General features: G+C 51.3%; 2 protein-coding genes and 2 long non-coding RNA genes across 6 annotated transcripts in view; 1 reads left to right on the top strand and 3 right to left on the bottom strand.

The window, feature by feature from the left end:
• The window catches only part of AZIN2 (antizyme inhibitor 2), a 34,097-nt gene extending 30,666 nt beyond the window's left edge, over nucleotides 1–3,431 (top strand). The window contains 2 exon segments of the mRNA XM_058718176.1: nucleotides 222–436; nucleotides 3,072–3,431. Coding sequence (XP_058574159.1) covers nucleotides 222–436; nucleotides 3,072–3,210 — 354 coding nt within the window. The 3' untranslated portion in view covers nucleotides 3,211–3,431.
• Nucleotides 93–3,105, bottom strand: LOC131505072 (uncharacterized). The gene is made up of 2 exons (XR_009258265.1): nucleotides 1,245–3,105; nucleotides 93–634 (listed from the first exon to the last, which is right to left on the bottom strand). It is a non-coding gene; the product is annotated as an uncharacterized LOC131505072 (long non-coding RNA).
• A 1,790-nt stretch (nucleotides 3,432–5,221) lies between the features above and the next one.
• On the bottom strand, nucleotides 5,222–9,316 carry LOC131505073 (uncharacterized). The gene is made up of 2 exons (XR_009258266.1): nucleotides 9,041–9,316; nucleotides 5,222–5,855 (listed from the first exon to the last, which is right to left on the bottom strand). It is a non-coding gene; the product is annotated as an uncharacterized LOC131505073 (long non-coding RNA).
• Nucleotides 9,317–21,657: 12,341 nt separating this feature from the next.
• The window catches only part of TRIM62 (tripartite motif containing 62), a 30,956-nt gene continuing 26,379 nt past the window's right edge, over nucleotides 21,658–26,234 (bottom strand). For all 3 annotated transcript variants that reach the window (XM_058718173.1, XM_058718174.1, XM_058718175.1), the window contains one exon: nucleotides 21,658–23,962. In XM_058718173.1, the coding sequence (XP_058574156.1) occupies nucleotides 23,412–23,962 (551 nt within the window). In that variant the 3' untranslated portion in view covers nucleotides 21,658–23,411. The remainder of the gene's footprint in view (nucleotides 23,963–26,234) is intronic.

Below are 26,234 nucleotides of genomic sequence, written 5' to 3'. Positions count from 1 at the left end.
ATTAAGTACCTTGCCCAAGGTCACACAGCTAGTAAGTCTTGGAGGCTGGCTTTAAGACCAGGCATTGTGGCTTCAGAATGTATAAGGCAATGAGCGCAGAGAAGCTGGAGGGCCTTACGTGCCCATCCAGTCTTTATTAAACTGGTTATGGGAGCCATGGAAAGCTTTTGAGGGAGGAATGCTAAGGCTGCGCTCAATGTGACTATCCCTGTCTCCTGCAGAAATCATCCATGGAGCAGCCCCTGTACAGCAGCAGCCTGTGGGGCCCCGTGGTCGATGGCTGTGACTGCATAGCTGAGGGCCTGTGGCTGCCGCAACTACACGTAGGGGACTGGCTGGTCTTTGAGAACATGGGCGCCTACACTGTGGGCATGGGTTCCCTCCTTGAGGGGGCCCAGACATGCCGAGTCACGTATGCCATGTCCCGGGTGGCCTGGTAAGGGGGCCCTGAGAAGGGGGTCGGGGAGGAGAAGGGAACAGGTAGGGAAAGGGGGTAAATCTGAGAATTGAGACTGGCTTGCATGTAATCCAGCTTGACAAGTAGCTCTTGGCTGCTGATTCCAAGTGAGGCCTGCACTTGGCACCTTGCCATGACCATGAATGAGATGGAGCCTCCCCTGAGGAGCTCAGCACCCTGTGAGAGACACAGACCGGTAGACAGGCACTCCTCATAATACCGGGGGGCGAGGCTGGGCTGTGGAACCTGAGAACCCTCCCTGATGCCCAGACCGACTTCCCCAAAGGAAAGAAGGTGGTAGATGAATGGGAGCTAGCCAGCAGGACGCAGTAGGGGGCTCCAGGCAGAAGGAACAGGGAGTGAGCATGCTGCCTTCAAGAAACTGAGGCTGGCTGTGGCTGGAGAGGGAGCAGGGCTGGATCTGGGAAGGGCCTTGAAAGCCGAGTGAAGGGCTTTGAGCAGTGCAAAGCATGGACTGATTTGAAGCAGGGGAGTGACGTGGTCAGGTTTGGATTTTAGAAAGACCACGGTGGCTACTCGGGGGGGAATAAGGGAGGACAAGGGCAGATGTGGACTGAGCAGACCAGTTGGGTGGCTGCTCTGTGGCCCAGGAAAGACTTGCCTGCTGGCCGAGCCTCACAGGAAATGCACACAACACTAGCCCTGCTTGCCTCACCGGGCCAGTGCTGGGATTCAGGGTGGCAAGGGGGGCACAAGGCAGACAGAAGTCACATTTGTTGAGCCTGTCAGGCGTTAGGTCAGGAATCATATGATTATTTCCTCTCACCTGCACACAACTCTGCGGGATCCATGCTATCACAGAGAGTTTTGGTCAGTGGTGAAGAGCCCCCTTTCGGGGCTGGGAGATGCCTGGGGAGGCAGGAGCAGTTGGGGGGACTTCCATGTTGGGCCTCAGGAGTGAGTGCTGCCTGTGTCCTGGGGGACACACTAGATGCTTGAGGGACCCCCTCCCCCCAACAATGTAGCAACCCCCGCTTGATGGGGCGCAGCATCAAAGTCACATTTCATTCATCCAGTCAACAGTCCTTGGTTGTACCTCCTCCCCGCAAGGGCACAGGATGGACTGATGCAGCCATTGTGACCTCAGGGATATTGTGACAAGGCCTGAAACAAACTTAAAAAATCTACCACAGGCCTCCTTATCCCATCCCAGCTCCACCTTAAGCAAACAGAGGAGGTTGTGGGGAGTCAGTTTATTCATTACTAGAAACAAAAAATTTTGATGTATTAAAATGACCGTGCCGAAAAATTCCCCATATCAAAGAAGTCCCGGCAAAACATCCTGCTTTCAAGCCTGGCTCTGTGCTGGGCCCTGGGGGGAAAAGAGCACCTTAGACAGCACGGTGACCTGCACACGTGGACACTGGCGCAGAGGGCAGAAAGGTACTGGGGAGTGAGAGACGGCAGACTGGGGAGGGGTGGTCAGGGCTGATGGGTACGGAGGAGGCAGCCAGGCGCAGGAAAGCTGAAAGGGAGCAGTCTGGGCCGAGAGATGTGGGGGCTTGAGTCCAGTCCATTCACAGAGCTGCAAGTAGTTGTGCCTGACTGGAGTGGCCTGTGCGGAAGACTGGATGGAGGAGGGCCTTGCAGGTCCAGGTTGGACTTGATCTTGAAGGCAGTAGAGAGCCACTGATAACTTTTTAAGAAACGGGACCAATCCGTTTTGAGCGATGAGGAGACAGACAGAGGGTGCTTGGCCTGGGGAGCCTTCCGCCAGAAGGGAACAGCCTGATCACCAACTGCACACATCAGCAAAGAGGGAGGCCCTCCTGCAGGTGGGAGACTGGGCTGAGCAGCGTCTGAGAGCAAACAGAAGCTGATGATGACTCAAGGACAGGAATTTGCCTCCTGGAAAGACGAACCTGGGCCTGAATCGTGTGGTGGCAGGAGCAGAGCAGGGAGGCCGTGTGGCCCCGGCTAGAGATGGTGGCAGCACTGGGAATGGAGAGAGATGGGTGCCTGTGAGGGAATTCTGGAGCTGGGTTTGGCAGGGATGGACTGGGTGTGAGAACAAGATTCCCAACTTGTGTCTGAGCAGCTGGTCAGATGGTACAGCCATTTATCAGCCTGGGTAGGTAGGTTCGTAGGGATTTTGAGAGGGGGCAGGAGATGATTTTATTTTTTAAAGTCCTAAGCCTGGGCTATAAAGATTGTGGGATTTCGATGGAAACAGTTGGGTTGAATCCTAGTTCTACCACCTTCTAAGGATGTGACCTTGCGCAGGTCACTTCTCTCTGGGTCTCAACTTCCTTACCGGTAAAATGGGGATAATAATGCTGCGCTTCTATGATTTGGGGGAGGATACAATTAGACACTGTAAGTAAAGTGCCTGGCACAACGTCTGGTGTATAGTGTGAGTGCTCGATAAATGTGGGTTCCTCTCCCCTTACTGTGGAAGTGGACCATAGGGGAGAATAGAGCGGTGCGGGGAGAGTTCAGCAGACCTGCCCCACTCCTGCCCTAGGCTGGGCTCTGGGGCCCATGTGGGAACCCTATACTGAGGGGGCTGGGTCTTCTGGTGCAGGGGCCTTCAGGAGCCTCTGGCCTGTGGGCCCCATGCTGGCTGCCTCCAGTGCCCCTCTCTTGCCTGCAGGGAAGCCCTTCGAGGGCAGCTGCTGCCTGCAGAACAGGACGAGGACACCGAGGGCATGTGCAAGCCTCTGTCCTGTGGCTGGGAGATCACAGACACCTTGTGCGTGGGCCCTGTCTTCACGCCGGCGAGCATCATGTGAGCGGACCCCGTTCCCCCCCACCCCTGGAGAACTCTAGCGGGGCCGCAGAGATGCCTCTGGGAGACTTGGGGAAGGCAGCAAGCAGGGGCACCCTCTGGCCAGGACTCTGGTGCTCACTCTGCTGCCCCCCATGCCCCACCTGTAGTGTTTCTGCCCTGTAAATAGGACCAGTCTTACACTCACTGTAGTTCAAGTATGCAACATAAATCCTGTCCCTTCCAGCTGTGTCTGCCTCCTCTGCAGCGCAAGGGGCCTGGTCAGCCAGGTGTGGGGGTGTTCTTGGGGGTCTCCCTTGGTCTCCTTCCTACTTTGTAAATATGAAGCAAATAAATATTTAGGTTTTTTTTTTTTTTTTAATACTTCAGTGGAATCTAGCAGTTCAATTCACAAAGCAGCCTGGGCTAGGCCAGGGCCTAGTCCACCCTACACTGATGACCCCATGCCCTCTGCTTCAGTCCTGACCTGGCTGCAGTCTCTCCCACTGGCACCCAGCTTCTCCGACTCATCTCCTTCCTCTGCATAGGCCGCGATGCCTGGTGTCATGAGGAAGAGTGAGCTGTTAGGGTTGAGGTAGGGGTCAGAGCTGCCTGCCACCCTTCAGCCCTAGAGCTGCATCTCCTGACTGGTGAGGGGCCTCGGTGTGAACCCAATACCCAGCCTAAGGCTTGGCCCAACACAGGGGCAACTGAATATCTGACACGGCTCTGGAAATACATACCAAAGATAAAGAGCAAAGAGATGGGTGTTTGAGAGGTCTTGAGGAGACTTGCACCCTTACTCTCCTTGCAGGTCTGCAAGGCAGTAGGAGTAATACAAATACATGGAGGTTGGTGTCACTTACTCAGGCAGTAACTGCCATAACAGGGTGGCCCCGGGGCACTGCCACATCCAGTGCCAGGGGCCCTGAGAGTGATGTCTTCTCGACTGGAAGTCTATCATCAGGATAAAGCCTCCTTCACACTGCTAGGGTCCCAGGCTATGCACCTGGGGTACGTGAGTTGCTTAGCAAAAGAGTTCAGATTTAGAGTTCCCCTCGCTGCTACAGGGGATTCAAAAGATTTTTCTTCTGCAATTAAAAACCATTAAAATGTAATTCACGTGCCTTAAAATCCACCCTTTCAAAGCACGGAATTCAGTGGTTTTTAGTATAATTCACGGAGTTTGTACAACCATCACTACTGTCCGATCCCAGAACATGTAAAAGGAACCCTGTGCTCATCAGCATTCACTCCTCTTTTTCCCCTTCCCCAGCCCCTGGCAGTCACTCATCTACTTTCCATCCCCATGGATTTGTCTGTTCCAGACATATTAATAATGTTTTTATACCTTCACTTGAGCTTCTTTCTGGGTAAGCCTGGTATGTGGGTTGTTGTTGTTGTTGTTGTTTTCCTCCCCCACACCGCCAAGCAATTCTCTGACACCAGCTGGGTATCCCACAGTTCAATTCAATTCTGACACTATCTGCTTAGAGATCACTTCAGATCCCATAGGTTGAGGGCTCAGTCCTAGAAGACTTCCTCACTGCCCGCCCCCGCCCCCCCTTCAGATACCAATCACCAAGTCCAGGCTGTGCCTTGTGTTTGGACCAACAGGCTGTAGATTGGAGGTCCCAATGACTCTCTTCCTTGGGTTCAATTAATTTTCTAGGATGGGTCACAGAACTCAGGGAAACACTTTACTTCCTATATTCCTGGTTTATTGTGAAAGGATGTAACTCAGGAATGGCCAGAGGAAGAGCTGCACAGGGCAAGGTGTGGAGAAAGCGTGCACCTCCCTCCCAGCACCTCCATGTTGCACCAGCCTGGAGGCTCTCCAAACCCTGTCCTTTGGGCTTTTATGGAGGCTTCATTACCTACACGGGACTGATGAAATCATTGACCACCAGTGATTGAACTCAATCTCCAGCCTCCTCCCCTCCCCAGAGTTTGAGGGTAGGATATAACAAAAGACACCTTTGTCACTCTCATCACTTAGGACATTCCAAAGATTTTTAGGATCTCTGTGCCAGGAATGGGGGTGAAAACAAAATATACATTTATTATTGTAAGTCATAATATCATATCTCGTCATCCTGTCTCAGCATCTCAGCCAGTCCTGGGTCCTGCGTGTGGCTCTGAGGTCATCTAATGAGGCAGTGTGTTCTGAGTGAACTGGGTGCTTGTCAAAAGCAGAGATATCTTTTCCAGGCTTGGCCTACTTTTTGATACTTTGACACTAAATAGGCTGACAGGACACCAAGAGATTCAGGGACCAATCAGAAAGGGCCACTCTACTGCCCCTTAGTTATTCACCCACAACCAGGTTTTACATATTACCATGCCGGGCTCAGCCCTCGTCTATGAGGCCATTTCTGAGACTTCCGTTTTGATGCCCAAGCAGACCTGGACCCACTCCTGCTTTTTTGGAGGAAAGGGAAGGAGAGGGCAAACATAGGTTCTTCTGCTGGAAGCGGGGGTCTGCTTCCAAAGGCAGCAGATGCCCTGCTAAGACCGCTGGCTGCAGTGAGATCTAGGCCTAACTCATTACCTTGTCTGAGGCAGGTTCACTGGGGAGATGCGTCTGTGGCTTTTAAAGTGACAGCAGCTGGCAGGGAGTTTGAACAGATTTCTCACTGGAGCCTTTCAAAAGGTTTCATGTTCCATTTGCTGCAAGAAATGTGTGAAACTTACTTTTCTGAGAAAGCTATACAGAGAAGTTGATGTGACTTACTTGGTAATAAACAGTCATTTCTTTTCAGTTGTTTTTGTCATTTCCATCTTTTTTTGTGTGTGGAAAGTATTAAACACGTGGAGAATGTTGAGGGCCTTTCAGGCCTGTACAAGGGAATCTGACCGGGGTCTCCTGGAGCCTGGGCTGCACGGGCATTTGCCTCCTTTGAGTGCCTCCCTAAGCAAGCCACTGGCAGTGAAACTGCATGCCATGCTGGCTGCCCCAGAGGTCACTTTCCTGGTGGCCTCTCCCAACCCCATCCTGCCCTGGGACCTCACCTAAGGGACACCCTCCTCTCAACACCTCCCCATAATCCATCTGTGCCTCCTCCCGTGGGCTTACTAGCTCACTTACTTACTCCGGGAGGTTAATAGACCCGCTACTGCCACTCCTGGAACAAGCTGTCACCTCTCACCCAGGGACTGGCCCCCTCCTTCCCCTCCACTGTCCACTCTACTCAGCACTGGATCCAGTCACCCCTGATTCCCATTTCATCAAGAATAACATTTAAAGTCCTTGTCCAACTTCTTCTCTGGCTCCCTTTCCTCCCTTATCCACTACTCCCCAGACATACTGGCCCCTCTATTCCTCAAACACTCCACGCACGGCACCCATGCTGGGCCTGCATTTACTGCCCCCTCTCTCTGAAATGACCTTTCCGGGTTATCTGTGGGGCTCACTCCATTCAGGTTCTACTCAAATGTTTTCCCCAGGCAAGGGCTTCTCTGATGACTCTTTAGAAAAGGCCCTTTCCAGGCTCTCTCTTCTCCCTTAACTGGTTTTATTCTTCACGGTACCTATCAGCACTCGACACACTCCCTTACATGTTGGTCTGTGCATCATCTGTCAGCTCCTCCGGAATGGGAGCTTGGCAAGAACTTTTATTTTTTTCACTGCTAGGTCTTCATTACTTAGAACAACCTAGGTGCTCAAAAAGTGTATGTCAAATGGACAAGTGAATAAACATAGCAACTTGACCTGTCTGAATACGTTTCCTCATTTGTAAAATGCGGCTGCCAAATTGCCCTCAAAGGGTTACTGTGAGGATTAAGTAAGAAAATGGTATAAAGCACCCAGCTCAGGGCCTGGCACATCATTAGGTGCTCAGTAAATGATGTTGAAAGGAAATTCCTTGAGTATTTACTGTGGCCATGCCCTGCAGTAGATGCTGGGGATGCAGAGGAGTCCTCACGGAACTCACAGGGCAGTGTGGTCATAGAGAAGCCTGAATGAGAGTAAGGAGTCTGATCTTAATTCTGTAGGCCGTAGGGAGCCAGCCCCACATGATTCTGGAACAGAAGCATGACAGGACCTTGGAAAAGATAAGTGAAAGTATATTCAAAAAGATCAGAGGAAAGAGACCTGGTGGGCTGGTGGTAGCATGCACTTCCTTCCCCCGACAGCCTGGTTAAGGGCCCAGCCAGGGAGCCTTACAGAGGTCCAAGGGACACAGTTGTCACCTCTGTCTACCCTTGTCCTAGAGGGAAACTGTGGCTCTCTGGGTGTCATCCCTCCCCTTGGAAACAGACCTGCCCAGGCCAGCTCATTCCAGCTACAAAGGGACCACAGGGAAGGAAACAGGATGGGAGTTCCCACTCAACACTCTGCTCCATTTTAAATTCCCTTCCTGCCACCTCTGGAACGAGCAGCTAAACCTGTATAAATTCAACCAGCAAAATGATTCGATGCAGCTTCCTAGCAGTCAGAGGTATCTTTCTGAAATCTGAATCTGATCTTGTCAGTCCTCTGTTGAAATCCCTCAGTCAATCCCCACTGTGATGCCAATAAAAGCAAAATTGGCTGAGATCTCTGCCTACCTCACCAATCTCATCTGCCACTCTGCTTTCACCATGCTCCGGCCCACTGGCCTCTTTTTAGTTCCTCACAATTACAGGGTTCTTTCCTGCCTCCAGGCCTTTGCCCTTGCTGTTCCTTCTGCTTCTCCTGGGCTGACTCATTCTCATTTTAAAGGGTCACCTTAAATGTCACCACCTTGGAAAGGCCTTTTTGAATACCCTCTACAAAATGGCCCCCTGTCCATGTTAGGTGAGGTCACATTTTATAAGAATTAGATCCTAAAGGCATTATTTTAGGTAAACAAAACAAAACCAAAACAAAAAACAAAACACCACCACATCAGGATTGTCCCTGAATATCCTTAGGAAGCTATCCTATTGGAGATAATACACCATTTCCTTTATTTCTGTTCCTCTGACATGCCAGGCACCATTTCTTTACAGCCCCAAATAGCTCCGTGATCTCTTTCTCCCCCTCCTTCAGGTCTTCGCTCAAATGTTACCTTCTCAGTGAAGCCTTGCCCACCACCACTCTTTAAAAACTAACACTCCCACCCCAGCATTTTGTTATCTCTTGGTACCCTTCCCCTTCCCCCACCCCGCCCCATAGCTCACCTTCTGACATACTATACTGTCTATTTGGAATTAGGCTCTTAAAGGCACAGATTTATTTTGTTCACTGCCCTGTCCCCAGTGCCTAGAACTGTGCCCTATACATAGCTGTTCCATAAATAACTGAAAGAAGGAATCTTTCAGATCTCAGCGTAGGCACCTCTCCCTTTTCTCCTCCTCTGTGCCTTGGTTAGGTATTGCTTTGTAAGCATTCATAGTATCCTCTATCTAATCATACTAAAGAGCGGTTGATCACAAGGTAATTTTTGTCTACTTTTTCTTCTTGCCAATCGGTTAACCCCACAAAGATATGGAGTATCTCTTAATTGCCAGCGTCACTTGGAGCCTGGATTTGTGCCTGTAGGCTAGGTGTTTAGTGTCTTTTGAATAAACTAGTCATGGAGGGCGGGGCGGGTGGGCATCTGGCCCCTTCGGCTCAGCTCCAGAGCAGCCAGGACCCTGCGGAGGGAGGGTCCTTAGGAAGGAAGGCACACACGGTGCCACAAGAGCTCTTTCTGCTCCTCCACTTAGCTAGGTGGCCTTGGCCTAGGACTGCCAGATAAATCTGAATTCAGACAAACGACGGACGTTTTAGTAAACGATCATCCCGTGCAGTATTTGAGATACTCTTACAGAAAAACGTCACTTGTTTATCTGAAATTCAGCTCTAACTGGGCGTCTTGCATTGTATTTGCTAAAACTGGTAACCTTACCCTCTCTCTGGGTTTCGTTTTCCCCATCTGTGAAAGGGGGTATTTCTGGGAGACCAGCCTCGGGCGGCCCCCCAGGCGGAGGAATGCTTCCATAGGGGCTGTCCCTCCGCTGAGCCGTGTGGGAGCGCGCTGGTCTCAGGGGAGTTTCTCGCTGAGTGAATACGTGCAAGGCCCTGCCTGCAGGAGCTCGGTTTTCTCACTTAGCACCAGTCGAGGGCGGAAACGATTCCGCCAAGGCTTCAAGGAACACCGAACGCACGGCTTCCAACCGCGGCGTCCGCGGATTTCCGGTGGCGTGATGTCACTTCCGTGCCAGAGAGCCTCCTAGGCTTCGAGCCCCGTGCTATCGCGCCCTCTGCCGGCCCGGAGGAGAAGCTGACTTCACCAAAGGGAAGAGAGAGCGGAGTCCATTGGTTGAAAGACGGACGCTGCTACCAGCCTCCACCAATGAAAAACCAAACCTTTGCCGCGGGCGGGGCTCCCACAGGAAAGGGGTCAGGCCGGGACGAAAGCGGCGTGGGAAGGCGGCGACCTGGTCTCGGCCGGGCTAGAAAGGCTCAAAGTAACACCGGAAGTGGGCATGTTACCCACGAGCTACTTCCGCCTCGCTTTACAAAGTGGGAGGGTCCTAGAGTAAAAGGACCCGGGATCTGTAGGGTGCCGGGAGGCTTGTCTTCAAATTTCCTCTATGTCTGTCCGTTTCGTACCCGAGAGGGTCACGTGATGAGTTCACGCAGAGAAACGGGCTTTGAACGAAATCTTGAGCCGGAGGCCAAGGTGATTTTACATTTTGAAAGAATAGAGTGCTTACTGTGTGCCATGCCCCGCCCTTGCCCCTCGCTCGCTTTATTTCATTTCATCCGCGCAAGCCTGTGAAGTTACTTTGACAGGTTCCGACCCCTCGCTGCCTGTGTTGTAGTCCTGGTTCTGTCTGTTATTGCCTGTTTCCTGGGGCAGGTTCACATTTTGTGCCACAGTTTCTGCATCTGTGAAATGGCATAATTGTCCTTACCTCATACCGTTGTTCTAAGGATTAAATTAATGAGCATTTAAAGCGCTTAGAACTGCACCTGACTTGCTAACCATAGCAACCATTTAAGTTATTTCCATTTACAAGCTAGGAGACCAAGGCTTAGATAGGAAGTAGCTTGGCTAGCACAGATAGTAACTAGTGAAGTCAGGTTGGGGCCTCAGCAGCAGAGGTTCGCAGACGTTATTGTGACTCAGCTCTATTTCTGGGTCTTACATTCCACAGTTCAAATTCCTAGGAAGAGAGAATCTGAATAGATAGTTTAAATCAGGTATGTCTATTCCTGGGTCAATCCATTAAGGACTCTTTGTGAGCTGCTTGCTGTACATTTCCTCCCTCTACCCTCCAGCCTTTATATTCCTAAAGGGAAGTCTGAGTTCTGTAACCTCTAGGAGTCAGCAAACTTTTTCTGTTAAGGGCCAGATAGTAAATATCTTATGTGTTACAAGCCATACTATCTCTGTTACAACTGTTCCACTCTGCCGTGTACAGCAAAAGCAGTCAGAGACAATACATAAGTGAATGGATATATGACTATGTTTCAATAAAACTTTATTTGTAAAACCAGGTAGTGGGTCATATTTTGCCAACTCCTACACTGTACTTTCCGTTTTTGCCTCGTATACTATCCTCTTCCACCTTTCTTCCAGCAAGCTGCTAGTCATTCTTCAGTTCTTGGTTCAGATGCCACTTCTTGGAAATTTCCTTAACTCTCCTTCCCTGTCTGATTAATGGCCTCTTCTCTATGCTTCCACAAACTCCTGTACCCCATCCAAGCCTTCTCATTGTCATTGTTCTGTTCCAAGCACTAGATTACTAGTCTGGATCTCATTTATCATTAAGAACCCAGCACCCAGCACACCTGGGTATCATTGGATGGGTGGAAGGAGCCGTGAATCTGTGGCTGGCGGACAGTCAATGTTTGAGATCTTAGGGCAGTGGTGAGAATGCTGGGCTTTTGTATTAGGTGTGTGAGACCCACTCCCTCTTTTTGTTGCTCCTCTGAATCCCAGAGCTCAGGCAGTGGGTAAGATAGAGGAGAGGCTCCAGGTTGGACAGGGGTTCGGGGCCCTGGCAATTTCCATGCCATCCAGGCTTTGCCTGTCAGGGGCTTAGGCCATGTTCCCCAGAAGAACCATGTAATAAGCAGAAACTCCATGACCTCAGGAAAGCAAAGATGATGTGGGTGTTTTAAGATATGACAAGTGGAAAATTCCAAGTACACTAAGCCTTGGATAATCTGATAAGCCAGTGCCCAGTTGGGATGAAACCAGGTATGCTCTCATCCAGTCCCTGGAGAAGGACTTCCTGCCCTTGGTGAGGTTCCCTGTGGAGACCCCACCAGGCCAGGGAAGGGGGGTTCCCAGAGAGATAGTGGGCAGCATGTGGCCAAGGGCAGCCTTGGTCTCATAGTCACCCAGAGCCACAGTTACAGGGGCTGCAGAATGGGCTTCCTGACCTGAGGGTTTGTGAGTAATGTCCAACAGAACCTGGACAAGGGCACAGGAGACTATGAGGCCATACAACATGGTTTCTTCTCATGAGAGGATTTCTTCTCTTGACTTGAGGGTCACATATATCACACCTTTGGGCAATGCAGATTTGATAGGGCTTTTCCCGAGTGTTATGCACAAGGAGACTGAGAATAAAACAGAAATGGAAACTCCTCAGTCTTTTGGCCCTTCAGTGGCTTACCTGGGACCCTGATGGGGACGGTGGGCTGGGGTGGGCGGCCCAAGACCACTGGGAGCATGTCTTCCATAACATGCAGCTGAAGATCAGCAGAGTGGATGAGGAGAACAGGGCTGGGACAATGATCACTGCAGGCTGCAAGCCACCCACGTGTGGCCAAAGGGAATGAGAAGTCAGGGCAGGGGTAGCAGACTGCTCCCAGGGGCAGGCAGTGCCCCTGCCCTCGGTAGCTGTGCCCACAGAATATCGGGGTCCCAGGTCTGGAGGAGGCAAGAACAGACTTGGAGGCAAAGACTGAGTAGCCTTGGGCAAGGAGCCAATAGTTCCTTTCCCCCAGAGGTTTACACTTAGAAGGACATGATACTTGGTACACGGTTGTGGACTATTAGGGGAGAGAAGCGATGTTAATAACACTACGTGCTTTACATGCCTTGTCTTATCCAACCTGACAAGCTGCCCGTGATATTCCCCCCCCCCCCCCCGCCCGCTACCAGGTGGAGAAGCTGAGATGCTGAGGTTGGCTTGTCTGAGTTAGTAAGGGGCAGAGGCAGGATTTGAACCCAGGTCTGCATGCTGCCAGGTCTTCATGCTGTTGACGTGTTTCCCAACAAGAATGGGCCAGCCCAGTAAGACAACACCTGGCGCGCGACAGTCCCTCAACAAATTCTAGCTCTCACTATGTATTAATATTAGATTGACCCATTTGGCCCCCAGAGTAAGGATAGATAGTATCATTCCCATTTCTCAGACAGGAAAACTGAGGCTAGGGAGGTGAAATGTCTTGCCTCAGATCACCCAGCTGGAAAGTGGCAAGGCCAGGATTCAAACCCGGGCTGACTCCTCTTTTCTCGTGTCCATTAAGGTGCTTAGGCAGCAGAGGAATCCAGTACTACTGCCTTAGTTTATTCAGCTGAAGAATGGGAAGGTGTCCTTGGGTCTTTAAAAGGCCATCCTATGAAAAGGAGGCCATTCTTGTCTGGGGGACACAGAAGACGGAGCTAGGACCAGTGGGTCACAGTCCTCCTGATTATTATTGTCCAGTAGTGGGATGGCCTGTGACAGAACTAATGAGCTCCCTGCCAACAAACATACCCAGGGATGCCACGGTTTGCGAGACTGCAAGAATCACACTCTAAGGGTTCTGCCGGTGCCAGGAACAGCATGGGGGCTCTGGGTCCTGTTCCATGGAACTGCCAGCTTGCTGTACCTGTCCTCACTGGGGCTCTTGTAGTAAAGGAGTGGGGCTGAGCAATACAGCTCTGAAACAGCTCCCAGTGCTCCCAGGAGAATTCTCACTCCTGTCTTTCTCTCTATCCTGTGCTTCAGCCTTACCAGCCTTTCAGCCTTCTTTTTGGACTCCCTGCCTCCAGCTTTGCCCTACCACATGCAAATATGACCCCACTTCTCCCCTGCTTCAAACCTTGCTGGGGCTCCTGGGTGGCTCAGTCAGTTAAGCGTGACTTCGGCTCAGGTCATGATCTCACGGTTCATGGGTTGGAACCCCATCAGGATCTGTGCTGACAGCTCGAGAGCCTGGATCCTGCTTTGGATTCTGTGTCTCCCCCTCTCTCTGCTCCTCCCCCACTCATGCTTGCGCGTGCGCTCTCTCTCTCTCTCTCTCTCGCTCTCTCTCTCTCAAAAATAAATAAACATTAAAAAAATGAAGCAAAACCTTGTCCTGGCTCCACATTGTCCTCAGATGTCTCACAGAGTGGCATGGCGCAGCCCTGCTTTCCTTTCCAGCGGCATCGCTCTGCCTCCCTGCGTCACATTCAACCCTCAGCTACATAGCCTCATTTCTGGCTACCTTGCACATGCTGTTTCCTCTTCCTGGTACACTTTTCCCATCCTGCAGTTCTTCCTCATCCTGCAGACCTCTGCTTCTCCAGCAGCCTCTTCTCTAGCCTTGCCTCTGCCCATGTGCTGTGACTCTTTGATAGAGACCTGGGATGCACCTGTCATTGCTTATCTCAGTGACAGCACCTAGTAGGCACCCTCTAGGGGTTTATTGGGTGAATGACTGAAAGAGAGAGGGAGAGAGTGGAGAGCACAGTGGGGCTGTTTTGGAGGAAAGTAGAGAAGGAGGGGAGTCCTCTGGCCGGACCATCCCCACCCCACACGTAATGCCACCTTTTCTTTCTTCAGAACTTGCCCAAAGCAATACTTCTTTGGACTGAACTCAGGGAGGGTGGACCCAGTGTGGGCTGACCAAATATGACCTTCCTCACCTGGCCACTCCACCCCCATTCAGTTCTGGGTGTCTTGACTCCAGTTCAAGGGCTCTTTCTGATTCATCAACTTCCCTCCTTGGAAATTAGCCAGTGCTGGGCAGTAGGTGGGGGTAAGCTGGACTTACCAAGCTCTGCCATGAACTTGCTGTGTCACCTTGAGGAATTCACCTTCCTTCTCTGACCTCAGTTTCCCCAACTGTAGCAAGGAAACAGATCCCTACACATATCGCAGGATGGTATGGGAATGGGAAGCCGACAAGGAGCATGGGTTTGGGAGTCACCCAGCCCTGGGTTCAAATCTGAACTCTACTGCTTAATTGGAAAATCATCTTAACTCTCTGGACTTAGTGTTCTTATCTGTAAAATGGGGATAAAAGTAGTACCTCCTCTCAGGCTTGTCATAAGGATTAACTGAGATGACAGCTAATAATAATTATTATACTAATAATGCTTCAAACAAGGCTTGGTGCACAATTAGATTCAATAAATCATAAGGTGTGCAGGGACTTGGAGAGAAAAGAGAGCATTTGGAAACATGGCTTCTAATTGGGTTATAGAATTCCAGAGTTGGGAAAATGCCTTAGGAACCACATGGTATGTTGGTGAGGTCACTGAGATCCACCCCCACCCTCACCACCCTCCCCCTGCCTGGAGCAGAGAAGGGTCTTGCCCAAGATCACGCTCAAGTCCACAGTATTTGGCTGGAAAATTCCTGGGGCAGAGGGTGAGCCTGGGCTGGGAAGCTAGGTATTTGCTTTAGAAACCAGAAAATGTTCAAGTGGCTGAGCTCCCTCCCCACCACCCCTAGCATGGGCTGACCCTGTTCCTTGCCCCGTCCCTTGAGTATGGGGGGAAAGCTGGCTAAAGAGCTGGCTGAAGTACAAGGGTAAGTAATATTTTTCTTGAATCCCACATGCCACCACTTGAGTCTAGAGGCCTTCCTCTGCCTCAAAGTCCACCCGAGCCCTCCCCACCCCATGATGGGAGGAGCCCAATGTTCAAGAAAGTGGTAGAGGAAAGGAGTGGGCTTCTACTTACTGCACAGGAGGGTATCCATGGAGCAGTTGCAGGGGGGCTCTGTGCCCATCAGTGGGGTGTTGGGGCCTCAGCTCAGGAGGGGTGGAGGTAGGCAGGGGCTCAGGGCATTCCCCTTTCTAAAAAGGAGGGGAAGACCAAGGTTAGATCCTGGAGCAGCTGTGGCAACAGGCTCCCTACTCAGAAAGGAGGGCAGGAAAAGCAGGCCTCCAGGGGCTCTGAGATCAGACATCCCTCTTGGTGTTAAACTGATGCATAGAAGACTTTTGACAACCTGGAAAAATGAATACGATCTATTATAAAGTGGGGAAAACAGGCTATGGAGCAATAAGAAAGTGTGTTCTGATTCTTGTATATAAACATACTCACATGGGAAAAAAGACTGCAAATGTTATCACCCAAGCACCACCAGTGGTTATCTCTGAACAGTGGCTGATGGATGATTTTTCCTTTTTTGTGTCTTGACTGTATTTTCTAAATTTTCTATAATGAGCACGTAATAAGAAAAAGATTTACTCAGGGTGCCTGGGTGGCTCAGTTGGTTGAGCGTCTGACTTTGGTTCAGATCATGATCTCGTGGTTTGTGGGTTTGAGGCCTGCATTGGGCTCTGTGCTGACAGCCCGGAGCCTGGAGCCTGCTTCGAATTCTCTGTCTCCCTCTCATTCTGCCCCTCCCCCCTCAAGAAATAAATAAACATTAAAAAAATAATAATAAAATAAACAATTTACTCAGGAAAGCGACATACTTTAAACGAGCAAGCCTTTGACCAACAATTCCATTTGTAGGAATTTACTCCACAGAACACACAGAAACATGAAGAATGATCATATTTTCGTAAAAGAAAGCTCTAGTTTTGTTTATGCATAAGCAAAAATGCCTGGAAGGACCTGAATCAAACTGTTAACAGCTGTTGATTTCTGGGAGCCAGATGAGGGAGTTTTCTGCTTTATAGTCTTTCATTTATTTGAATTGTTAAACCATGAGGGTAAGTTATTTTGTAATTTTTTAAAAAGGCAAACAATCAAACAACATTCCTGGTCTTTGCTGGCTCTCTCTGGTTCTCCCAGTGTGGAATCTGGCTGGGACGGGGGACAGGACAGTGGGCTCACCCTGTGGGCTCAGTTTCCATCCAAGCATCTTTAGGGAGGAGATTTCTCTGGTCTCTAAGATCGCCCCCCAACTTGGAGCTGGGGTGGCTTCAAGATCCAGCTTTGGCACTAGCCAGTTCCAGCCAGCAAGCATTTCTTGAGCCTGTCTCTGCACCCAGTGGGCAGAGCTGGGGTATGTGATCCCTGCCTCAAGATGTCCGTGATGGCGGGAGATTGAGTTCTTCTAGGTCTGAAAGCCTGGCATAGCTGCACCTTGGGTGGATGAAGGACGAATACGATTTCCACAGGAGGAAAAAAGGAGGGAAAGGGCATTCCAGGCAGGGGAATGAGTATGACAGAAGCAGAGGTGTTAAGGACCAAAGCAGGCTTAACGCGCTCCATTTGGGACCCTAATGTTCTGAGTGCCCTCCTTCCACCATTATATGCAGTCTTTCTCTCTTCCACAGGCAGCCCCTGGAAATGGAAAAGCCATGTCATGGCCAGCACCCTGTGTAGGGGTGTTGGGGACAGGGAGTGATGCCTGAAGCCTGGGCCAAAAGCAGCGCTTGCCCTGGCCAGGTACACGGGGGCCACTGTCACTGCTAGCCAGCTCTGTGCCCATCCAGTAACAGCTGCTCTCGTGCGGCCCGAATAGAGTCATTTTCAAAAAGCCCCCTCTTTCTTTCTACCGTCCCTATAAACTTTTGCCTACCTGCTTGGTGTGGTCCCTGAAATCCCACCTCTGGCTACTCTTTCAGGAGTGGCTCTATTATGAATGCACAGAGGATGGGAAGGGGGCAGCATCTCGAACCATAAGCCAGTTATCCTGAGAAGCACAGGAGGGTGTGTTTTGATGGAGGAAGGAGTGTGACAGAGGAAGAGGGAGGGTGAAGGGGTGGGCAATGTGGGGCAATTTCCCCGAGACAGCCTCAAGCTAGAACCTTAGAACTCGAGTTTGCCCCATCACCCAGGGCTACCCATCCCTTTTGTGGAACCAATGAAGAATGAACACTCTTAAGGTGGAGATGAAGGGGACTGTCCAGGGTCACTGGAGAGTCAGGGATGGAGCCAGAGTCCACTCCTGGTTTAGCAAGGCTCTCCCAGGTCTCGACCCTGCATTCCACACCTGTGAGATGCACACCATGTCCAGCCAGCTCTGCCTTTTCTGGGACCTCCTGGAGCCCTTATCTGCATCTCCCTTCTCCCAGTGGCAAGAACATTGCTGCTGGGCCCCAGGACCTCATTCCTGGTTTGTAGATCTGGCAGTTTGGTGAGGGAGGGGCTTCTGCCTGGGGTTTGTGGTAGACAGAGGAAGCAGGCCCAGCGGCTCAGCCTACAGGGTGTGAGGGGGCAAAAGCCCCTTCCCTAGGAAAAAAAATTCCAAAACCTTTAAATCACCGAAGTCTCAGGGCTAACTCTCGTGCCATGGAATCAGGGGACCCCCTTGGGCTATCGCCCCTGATGTCCTCACTTACTTGGAACTCCCTGTGGGTCCAGCAGCTGCCCAGGTGACTTTGTTCCTACTGTGGCTGATTCTGGCTCCAGACTGTGTTGCCAGCAAAGGAGGTCCCAGGTGTAGGCAGGCACCAACTGGCTTTGCCCTGGAGAAGAGGATTAGGGTCCAGGCTAACTGTCCCTTGTTCTTGGGGTAAAGGACAGAGAAAGGCACTCCGCTCCTGGTGCCCAGGGCTGTGGGGGCCATGGCCACTCCCTTTTTCCTTCTGCTCAGGCCCCAGGTTCCCCAGGGGTGGGAGGAAGCACCAGAATCCACTGAAGGGAGATTGAAGGTTATGTGGAAAGAGCGCATGGCGGGGAGGCAGGAGGCCTGAGCCAGGCCTGGCTATGGCCCACAGGCTGGTGTCTTCTCATTTGGGTCATAGTTTTCTTCTTTGTAAAGTTGATGTCAGTGGTCTCTCAGCAGCCATCCTGTGATGCTTACTGACATGTTCAGTTGGGTTGTCTCCGTCGCAGAGAGGACTTCCCAACCCTGTGACCCCTTTGTGTTCTCCTCCTCTCTGAGGGGTGCAGGTGCTGACTGAGGGTACCCCTCCACCCCTGCTGACCTTAGACATGAGATCCTTCTCTGAGCGCCTCCCTCTTCAGCCCTGCTCCAGCCCCCTTCCAGCTGGTCCTCTGTGCTCCTTTTCCTTGCCTAGGCGGGGCCTTCTCAGCTGGCTGCTCTTCCTCTCCTGTGTACTGATTGGGAACCAGGACATCAGGTCTTGGCTCTGCCATTTGCTATATGCCTTTGAGCTAGGAATCAACCCTCTCTGGGCCTCAGGATCCCCCAGGCCCCACTGGCATTCAGACTTGATCACACTCAGGACCACAGTTTTGGGGAACTCAACAGGAATTGGGCTTTGTGCCCCTGGATCCAGCCTCTTGAAAGGTCCCCCTTGTCATGACATCAAAGTAGGAAGCCCCTAGGCCTCTGGTCCAAGGTGGCAATCCTTCCCATACTTCATCTAATTCCCGGGGTGAGTGGGGGGCATTCTGAAATAGTCAGAAATATAATAGAACTGTCAAATTTGTGAAAGAAGATAAAAGACTTTTATTCTGTACCCAGTGTAAAACAAAAAGAAACATACTGTCATTTCATCCAGATAAAAGGAAAAACAAAGGAAAATGAACACATTTCAAAATAAAAGTATCCTTTCCTGCTATTTTTTTTTTTTTGGAGGCTATGCTTCCTTACTGCATCTCTCTTTCTTTCTATCTCTGTTTCTACTCTGTTTCCCATCACCCTTTCTTCAAGGGTGGGTCAGGATTCCCAGGGAGACAGAGTAGAATCGTGGGTGTCCCAGAGGAAGGAGAAATAACCACTCCCGGGTGGGCAATAATGATGATTCAGCACCTTGGCCAGCACCCACTACTCCCCTCCCTCCCACCCCCCAACCAACCCCACTCCTCTCCAAGCCCCCTTCGTTTAAGCCTGTGACATGGCCCTTTGCAGCTGACCTCCTGGTGAAGTGTTTGGGGATGGTGAACATCCCCAGGACCCAGGCAGGATGAGAGGAAGCCGGGAATGCTGCCCAGGTGTGAGCTGTCAGCCTCCGGGGACGACCTCTCTGGCTGAGCTCTGTGCTGCCAAGAGACGTCATCTCTGTTGTTTTCTGTTCCTGCTGGCACCCCAGAGAGAAAGACCCAGAGCGAATGGCCTTGTTAGGTTCTGACTAGGACAAACCCTGCATTAGGCTTACAGAACCCTGGCCAATCAGAGCCAGAACCTTGGCAATCAATTAACTAGATTCCTAGTCCCTCCCCAATAGAGATGGGGAAACTGAGGCCCAAGGAGAGAGAGAAGGACCTGCTTAGGGTCACATAGTGCCTTCTTGAGTCTACCCCTGACCCTGAGAGACACATGAGGCTTGGTTTGAAGTTGAGGCTTGACTCACAATTGCACAAATGCACAATGGAATGGAGCCAGGGTTAAAGTCCCGCTTTGAACCCCAAGGGAGATCACAGTTTTGGTGTCCCCTGCCTGTCACTGAAGTGGTCCTCAAAGTTGAGAAGCATTTCCCAGGAGGTCCAGAGAAGAGTTTGGCTTTAGCTTTGGATGGGCCTGGGTCTGTTTCCAGCTCTGTTGAGTACTGGCTGTGGATCCCCTGGGAGGTAATGTTTCTCCACCAAACACTCAGATAATGATACCAACCTCATGGGCTTGTCTTGATATTAGATAAGTACCAGCACTTTGCCTGGGATCCAGATAGGGATACTGTCCTCCTATCAGTTCTCTCCTGCTCTGGATAAGACCTTTGTTGATCCCTCCTCCCTCCCCAATGCTGAGATGCCTTTGCCTCCCCTCTTTGCTTGCCTGTGTTAAATGGGGGATTCCTGGTATCATTCAGCCTGACAACTCCAGATTCCTTCATTCATGAATTCTTGGGACCCTGAGAGACACATGAGCCTTGTCTTGCAGTTGAGGCTTGACTCACAATTGCACAAGTGCACAATGGTATGGAGCCAGGGAGATGCACTGATTTCCCAGAGTCCCAAGTTAGGTGTGCAAATTAGCTCCCTACCGTTACTCCCAGGCACTAGGAAATGGAGAGTAAATACCGGGAAGTGGCCACCACTTCTTGGACCTTGTGCCAAGGCTGAGTAGGGGAAGGGTAAGAAGGACCGTGGAGGGGGTACTGCCTCCCCAGAAGACAGATGCACTGAGCAAAGATGGAGGGACATGGCTTTGGGGCAGCCAGTGGGGCAGGCGGGTTGGGGATACTTTAGTCTCAAAATCACCTCCCCCCAAACTGGGTGCTCTCCATCAGCCGATCAGAGACCTTTCCTTCTGCTCCTGCCAATCCCCCCAATCCTTGTTCATGCCCCTTTTTCTAGAACTCCAAGCAATTCAACAACTGGGGTGGTTCCTTCTCCTCTCTCTCCAGCTCCAGGTATAGGCGAAGATCCATCTGGAGCCTCAGGGAGCATCCAGTGTAACCCCCTTCATCTGCAGGGGAGGAGACTGAGGAAAGGGCCTTCAGGGTACAAAATGAGTCAGCACAGAACTAAGACTAGGCTCAGGACTCCTGTTTCTCAGCTGTGGGGGGCCCAGGGCTTTGCCACTTAGAGTGTACACAGCTCATCTGTCCATATGCAGGGCCCTGCCTGACTCCTGGTCAGACTCCTTCCCCATGAGTCAGAGGTAGGATGGACCTCCCTGTACACAGCAGACCTGGGGACATTTCTGGCTTAGGTAGTCCCACACTCCACACAAGGCATAAGGAGGAAGACAGACTCCTTAAGGTCAGGTGTCTTAGGGCACTGACTCCTGGAGACAGGTAGAGTGGGAGGCAGGACCTCCCTAAGTGCACTGCATTTAGCAGCTTACCAATAAATCATATGAGATGGGTGTTATTACCCTCATTTTCTCTGTGGAAAAACTGAGGCCTAGAGAGGTTAAGCCATTTCTCTAAAGTCACACAGCATTGGAGCTCGGATTCAAGGCCAGGCACTCTTATAGAATTCAAGAGACCATGGCACTGTCTCATGAGCTCCCCTCTGCTCTCAAGGCTGCCATGACCCCCTCCTCCAGGCAGACTGCCAGTCTTCCCTGACAAGTAAGTTGTGATGTGAGTGCTGGCTTTAGAACTCCGTTTGTTTTTTTTTTAATTTTTTTTAACGTTTTTATTTATTTTTGAGACAGAGAGAGACAGAGCATGAACGGGGGAGGGTCAGAGAGAGAGGGAGACACAGACTGTAAAGCAGGCTCCAGGCTCCGAGCTGTCAGCACAGAGCCCGACGCGGGGCTCGAACTCACGGACAGTGAGATCGTGACCTGAGCCGAAGTTGGATGCTTAACCGACTGAGCCACCCAGGCGCCCCTAGAACTCCGTTCTAATCCAAGTTCCACTGCTTCCCAGCATGGACTTGGGACTGTGGACAAGTCATGTCTTCTCTCTGAACCTCATTTTCCACCTCTGCAAAGTGGGCATAATATTACATACCCAGTAGGTTTGCTTTGTGGATTAGCCATGTTAATACATGAATACCACCTGGGACAGAAAAGGCAGGCCTTTGTCAAAATGAATAGAACTGACCACTGACATTCTGTAACTTTAATTTAATACAAATTCATCATAACTCACAAAATGGGAAACATTTAAAATAAAAATACTGCTGGGGGGTGGCCCAGCTTCTGGTAGATGAAGGGGTGAGGTGAGAATGAGGATTCCTCCTGCCCATGGGGGACCCCAATGGGCAGCAGTTGTGAGGTGGGAGCCCCCCAAGTTCAGCTACTCTGGCTCTTTTGGGATGAGCGTGGTCAGGGACCCCACAAGCTCAGAATCTAGGCTCCAGGACTAGAGAGCGAAGTGAAGGCTTGAGACATTCGGCCAGTGCTGCGGATAGATCCACCTTTTGGGCTCTTGCCCTCGGGCAAGGACAGGGCCACGGAGCAGGACACGTGGAGGCTCTGCTGCTTCAAAGCCAAGGCCTGGAGGTGAACTCCAGTGACAAAAACTGTGGATGGGCTTGTTCAACACCTAAACATCCTTCCGGGCCTTTTTGCATGGCTGCAGTGAGAAGAAAGAAAACTACGTTTCCCAGGCACCCTTGCCGCCAAAGTTCTGGATCTGATTTATATTTCCCCAACAGTATCCCTCACAGAGATTTGGATTTGAGAACTAAACTGAGTGGGACAGAGGCAAGCCTCAGGACACCAATTTGCCGGCCTGGCCAGTAGTGGAGGGAACACAGTTCTGCGGTCAGCAGCTTCCTGATGCAGTGGCTTCCTGCAGGTGGGAGCCGCAAGTTGTTCCTGGAAATTCAGCAAGGAGTCTGCTCCTCCAGCCCTTCCAATGATTTTGCAAATCAGGGATGTGATAATAAATGCTGTCAAATTAAACTAACTAAAGCAGCTCTTGTTTTCTGCAACAGGATCCTAACTGAGACAGACGCCAAGCCTGATGGGAAGTCCCAGCCAACAGCCTGTCCCAGTGCTCGCCTGAGACAACTGTTCCCCTCAGCCTCCCCGCACCCTAAGCCTGGTCACAGAGGCCGGTTTGGACCCTTATTTAAGCCTCTGGAGACCTCCATCACCCAGTGATGCGTGTCCTGCAGCTGCTTTTAGGCTACCGGGCTCTGCATCAGCCTTGCGTGCCATCATCCTGATTTTAGACCCGCAGGCTGGAAGTTGGTGGCACAGTGACCGTAATACGTGGGTTCAGTGACCGGGTGCCTCCCACAGGCCACAGCATCATCTCTACCTGCAGGTCAGTAGGAGAAACAGGAACCATAAAGCTCTTGGTCCAGAGGTAGAAGGAGAGGTGGTTCTTGGGAACCCTAGGACCAGCTACAGCCTGTGTCCACTGTGGGCTGGGATCAAGGGTCAAATGGCCCACGGTGGGGTGCCGGGCAAGTCTTAGACCTGGAAGCATAAGTGGGTTTCATGTATCTTTCAGGCTGCCAACTGCTGGCAACACTCTTGACACATCCTGAGGTCAGGGCATGTGGGCAGGAGGGAGACAGGGAGAAGCTCCCCCTCCCCGCCGCCCAGAGGATGGGGATGAGGGCTGGGCAGGGGCCGCCCTGAGGAGAAGCCATGTCACATCCTGGGACCAAAGCTGCCTCCCCATCAAGGTCAGAACTACAGGACACCAATGCTGATGGCATTTAAGAATCATGGAGCATGACCACCAATATAGAAGGGAAATGGAGGCTGAAGGGTAAACACCCAGCCCGAGGCCTCACGGGGTGTGGGGGCTACACTGGACCGGAGTCCTGGCCTCTGTCCCCTGGGCAGAGCTCTTGCTGGTGGCCGTGGCCCAGGTGGCCCCTGTGGGCTCCCTGCGCCGTCCTAGATGCGGACCGTGTTGATCCTCAATGGCTGCACGTTCTTGCCGTTGGCGTGGCTCTGCCCCGGGCTGAAGTAGGAGCAGAGCTTGCCCGGGAACTTCTCGCGGAATGTGTAGAGCCAGGACATGTCGTCGGCGTTGTAGAAGATGAGCAGGCCTTGGTCGTAGTCCAGGAACACGCCCACCTTGTCGAGCTTGTCGCGGACGTTGAGCCGCGTCCAGGGCTCGGTGCAGGCGCTGTACTGGTTGCCATCATGCATGACGATGCAGTAGAAGCCGCGGCTGGGCTGGATCTGGATGCTGCCCTTGCGGCTGGCCGCCTCGTGGGCCAGCCCGATCACCCACTGGGTCTTCTCCGCCACCACCACCTCCCAGTAGTGGACGCCGCTGCTGAAGGCCTCGGAGCCCAGCACCGACACCTCCACGTCGAAGCGCTTTGGCGAGTCCTGCAGCGGCTGTGGGTGCAGGTTGCCATAGGCCACGATGGTGCAGTCGTCGGACAGGATCAGGCGCTGGTGGGCAGTGCCCGGGTCCAGGGTCAGGGCGGCGGGCACTGCAGGGGGCGGAGGAGGGAGGAAAGATAAGTGGAGAGAAGGTTGGGGATCCACTCTGTGGTGTCTCCCCGAGGGCCAGGTTCTGGTTGGTGCCCAGGAGGCTGTGTGATGCTGAACACATGTGATGCCTGCCCTCTCTGGTCCTCAGCTTCCTCCTCTGTAAAATGGAAGGGCGATAGCTGAAGTCCTTCCAGATTTAAGCCTGGCTGCAGGGGAGCAGAAGCTGTGGCTGCTTGTTCGTTGCCAATGCCTGGGACAAGGACATAGTGGGCACCCCACAAAAGTTTGCTGAGTAAACCATAATGAAATCCAGAATTAGGGAACTTCAGAACTGAGAGAGCTTAAAGATTATCCCAGGTGCTGGTAATCACCCTGGGACTGGGGGATAAGGAAACCTGTGGGGTGGGGTGTGGGTTTTCTCAGTAGGTGGGATCCATGCATCTAAATGCCCTGAATGAGGGGCGCCTGGGTGACTCAAGTTGGTTAAGCATCCGACTCTGGCTCAGGTCAGGATCTCACAGCTCGTGAGTTTGAGCCCCGGGTCGGGCTCTGTGCTGACAGCTCCGAGCCTGGAGCCTGCTTTGGATTCTGTCTCCCTCTCTCTCTGCCCCTCCCCAGCTTGCATTCTGTCTCTCTCTCAAAAATAAACATTAAAAAAATTAAAATTAAAAATAAAAAAAAACATTAAAATAATAAACATTAAAAAAATTTAAAAAAATTTGTAAATGCCCTGAATGAAATGCACAGGGAAGTCCCACGACCCCTTTGCCACCCATAAATTTTCAAATGCTCAAGCAGCCAATCATGTGGATGAAAAATCACTTTTATAATGACCTCAAATTACAACTTAACTCCCTTTTATGTATAAACAGGAAATCTTTTTTTAAAGTTTTTATGTTTATTTTTGATAGAGAAAGAGAGAGAGAAAGAGAGAGAGAGAACGTGAGCAGGGGAGGGGCAGAGAGAGACAGAGACCCAGAATCCGAAGCAGGCTACAGGCTCTGAGCTGTCAGCACAGAGCCTTACCGGGGGACTTGAACCCACAAGCCAGGAGATCATGACCCGAACTGAAGTTGGATGCTTAACCGACTGAGCCACCCAAGTGCTCCGGGAAGGAAATCATTTTGTACAGTTTTAACAGACTGAGTATTACTACCATGTAAACTGAGGGGAGACTGAACTTGGTTTGTTTGGAACTTTGCTGAGAATTGTTCACTTTTCGGGAAAGTATATGTCTGAGAAAAATGCCACTGACTCATATAACCTACCTGTTGTGGACCATATGTGAGGCACAGTCGTGTTTCATCTACGGTGTGAGCACCTGACTGCTTCATTATGTTTTCCACTGGGGCTGTGAGTGAGCATGTACAGATTGGCATACACAATATTTTATTATGAATCATTTCCTTCTATTTTTCCTTTACATTGTCATCAGAGTATGTATATACATACCTGTATATATACGTTTCTCAAGTTTATATACATAGTGCAGTTGTGGAAAGGTTATTATTACCTTTGAGACATTGCAAACTATTTGTTATGAAATGTAGGTGACAGGTCTGAAAAAGCGGAAAACCATGGATTCTAGGCCGACTCTTCCACTTGACAGATGGGGAAAATGAGACCCAGGGAGGAGAGGTGACTAATCTCAGGTCACCCAGCACTCCAAGGCAGGGCGAGGACTAAGCAAGGTCATGTGCAATCCAGCCCCAGCTCTACCTGTCACACGTCACTTCCACCACACGCAGCCCCAACACCTTCACCCGGACTGCCCCTCCACTGCCTCCTCCCTGCTTGTTGTAATCACCTCTGCATGAGGCTCAACTCCAGGGCCCATCTTGTGAGAAGGCTTCCTGGTTGCCCACAGGAAGGTGGTTGCTCCCTGGTTGCTCTTTCTTCTGAAATTCCTTAATTTTGTGTTCTGGTTGTATAAGGGGTATTGTCTTCTGTGCCCACATCTTTTTGCACCATTTGCACCAGGAGGGTAAGGGCTGTGTACCATGCAGATAGGCTGTCCCTTGTGCGCCCGGTGCCCAGCACAGAGACAGGCATGGTGAGCGTTTCCAGAAAGGCTCACCAAATTAAACTGGCCCTTGCTTGTGTTCTCGTGGACAGGTGGCACAGGCTGGGTCATCCTGTTCCGGGCTGGCCACACTGGCTTAGCAGGTCTGGCTCTCAGAGTCTCATGCACTCTCATGCCAAGGGTTCTATTTACTCTCTCCTCCGTGACGGAGCTGATGCCCAACCAGAAGATGGAGAACCTGGAAGTGG

This window comes from Neofelis nebulosa, chromosome 2 (assembly GCF_028018385.1).
Source record: "Neofelis nebulosa isolate mNeoNeb1 chromosome 2, mNeoNeb1.pri, whole genome shotgun sequence".
NCBI classification, from domain to species: Eukaryota; Metazoa; Chordata; class Mammalia; order Carnivora; family Felidae; genus Neofelis; species Neofelis nebulosa.
The sequence above is the reverse complement of the archived record's forward strand: the minus strand, read 5'-3'. Positions and strand labels throughout refer to the sequence as shown.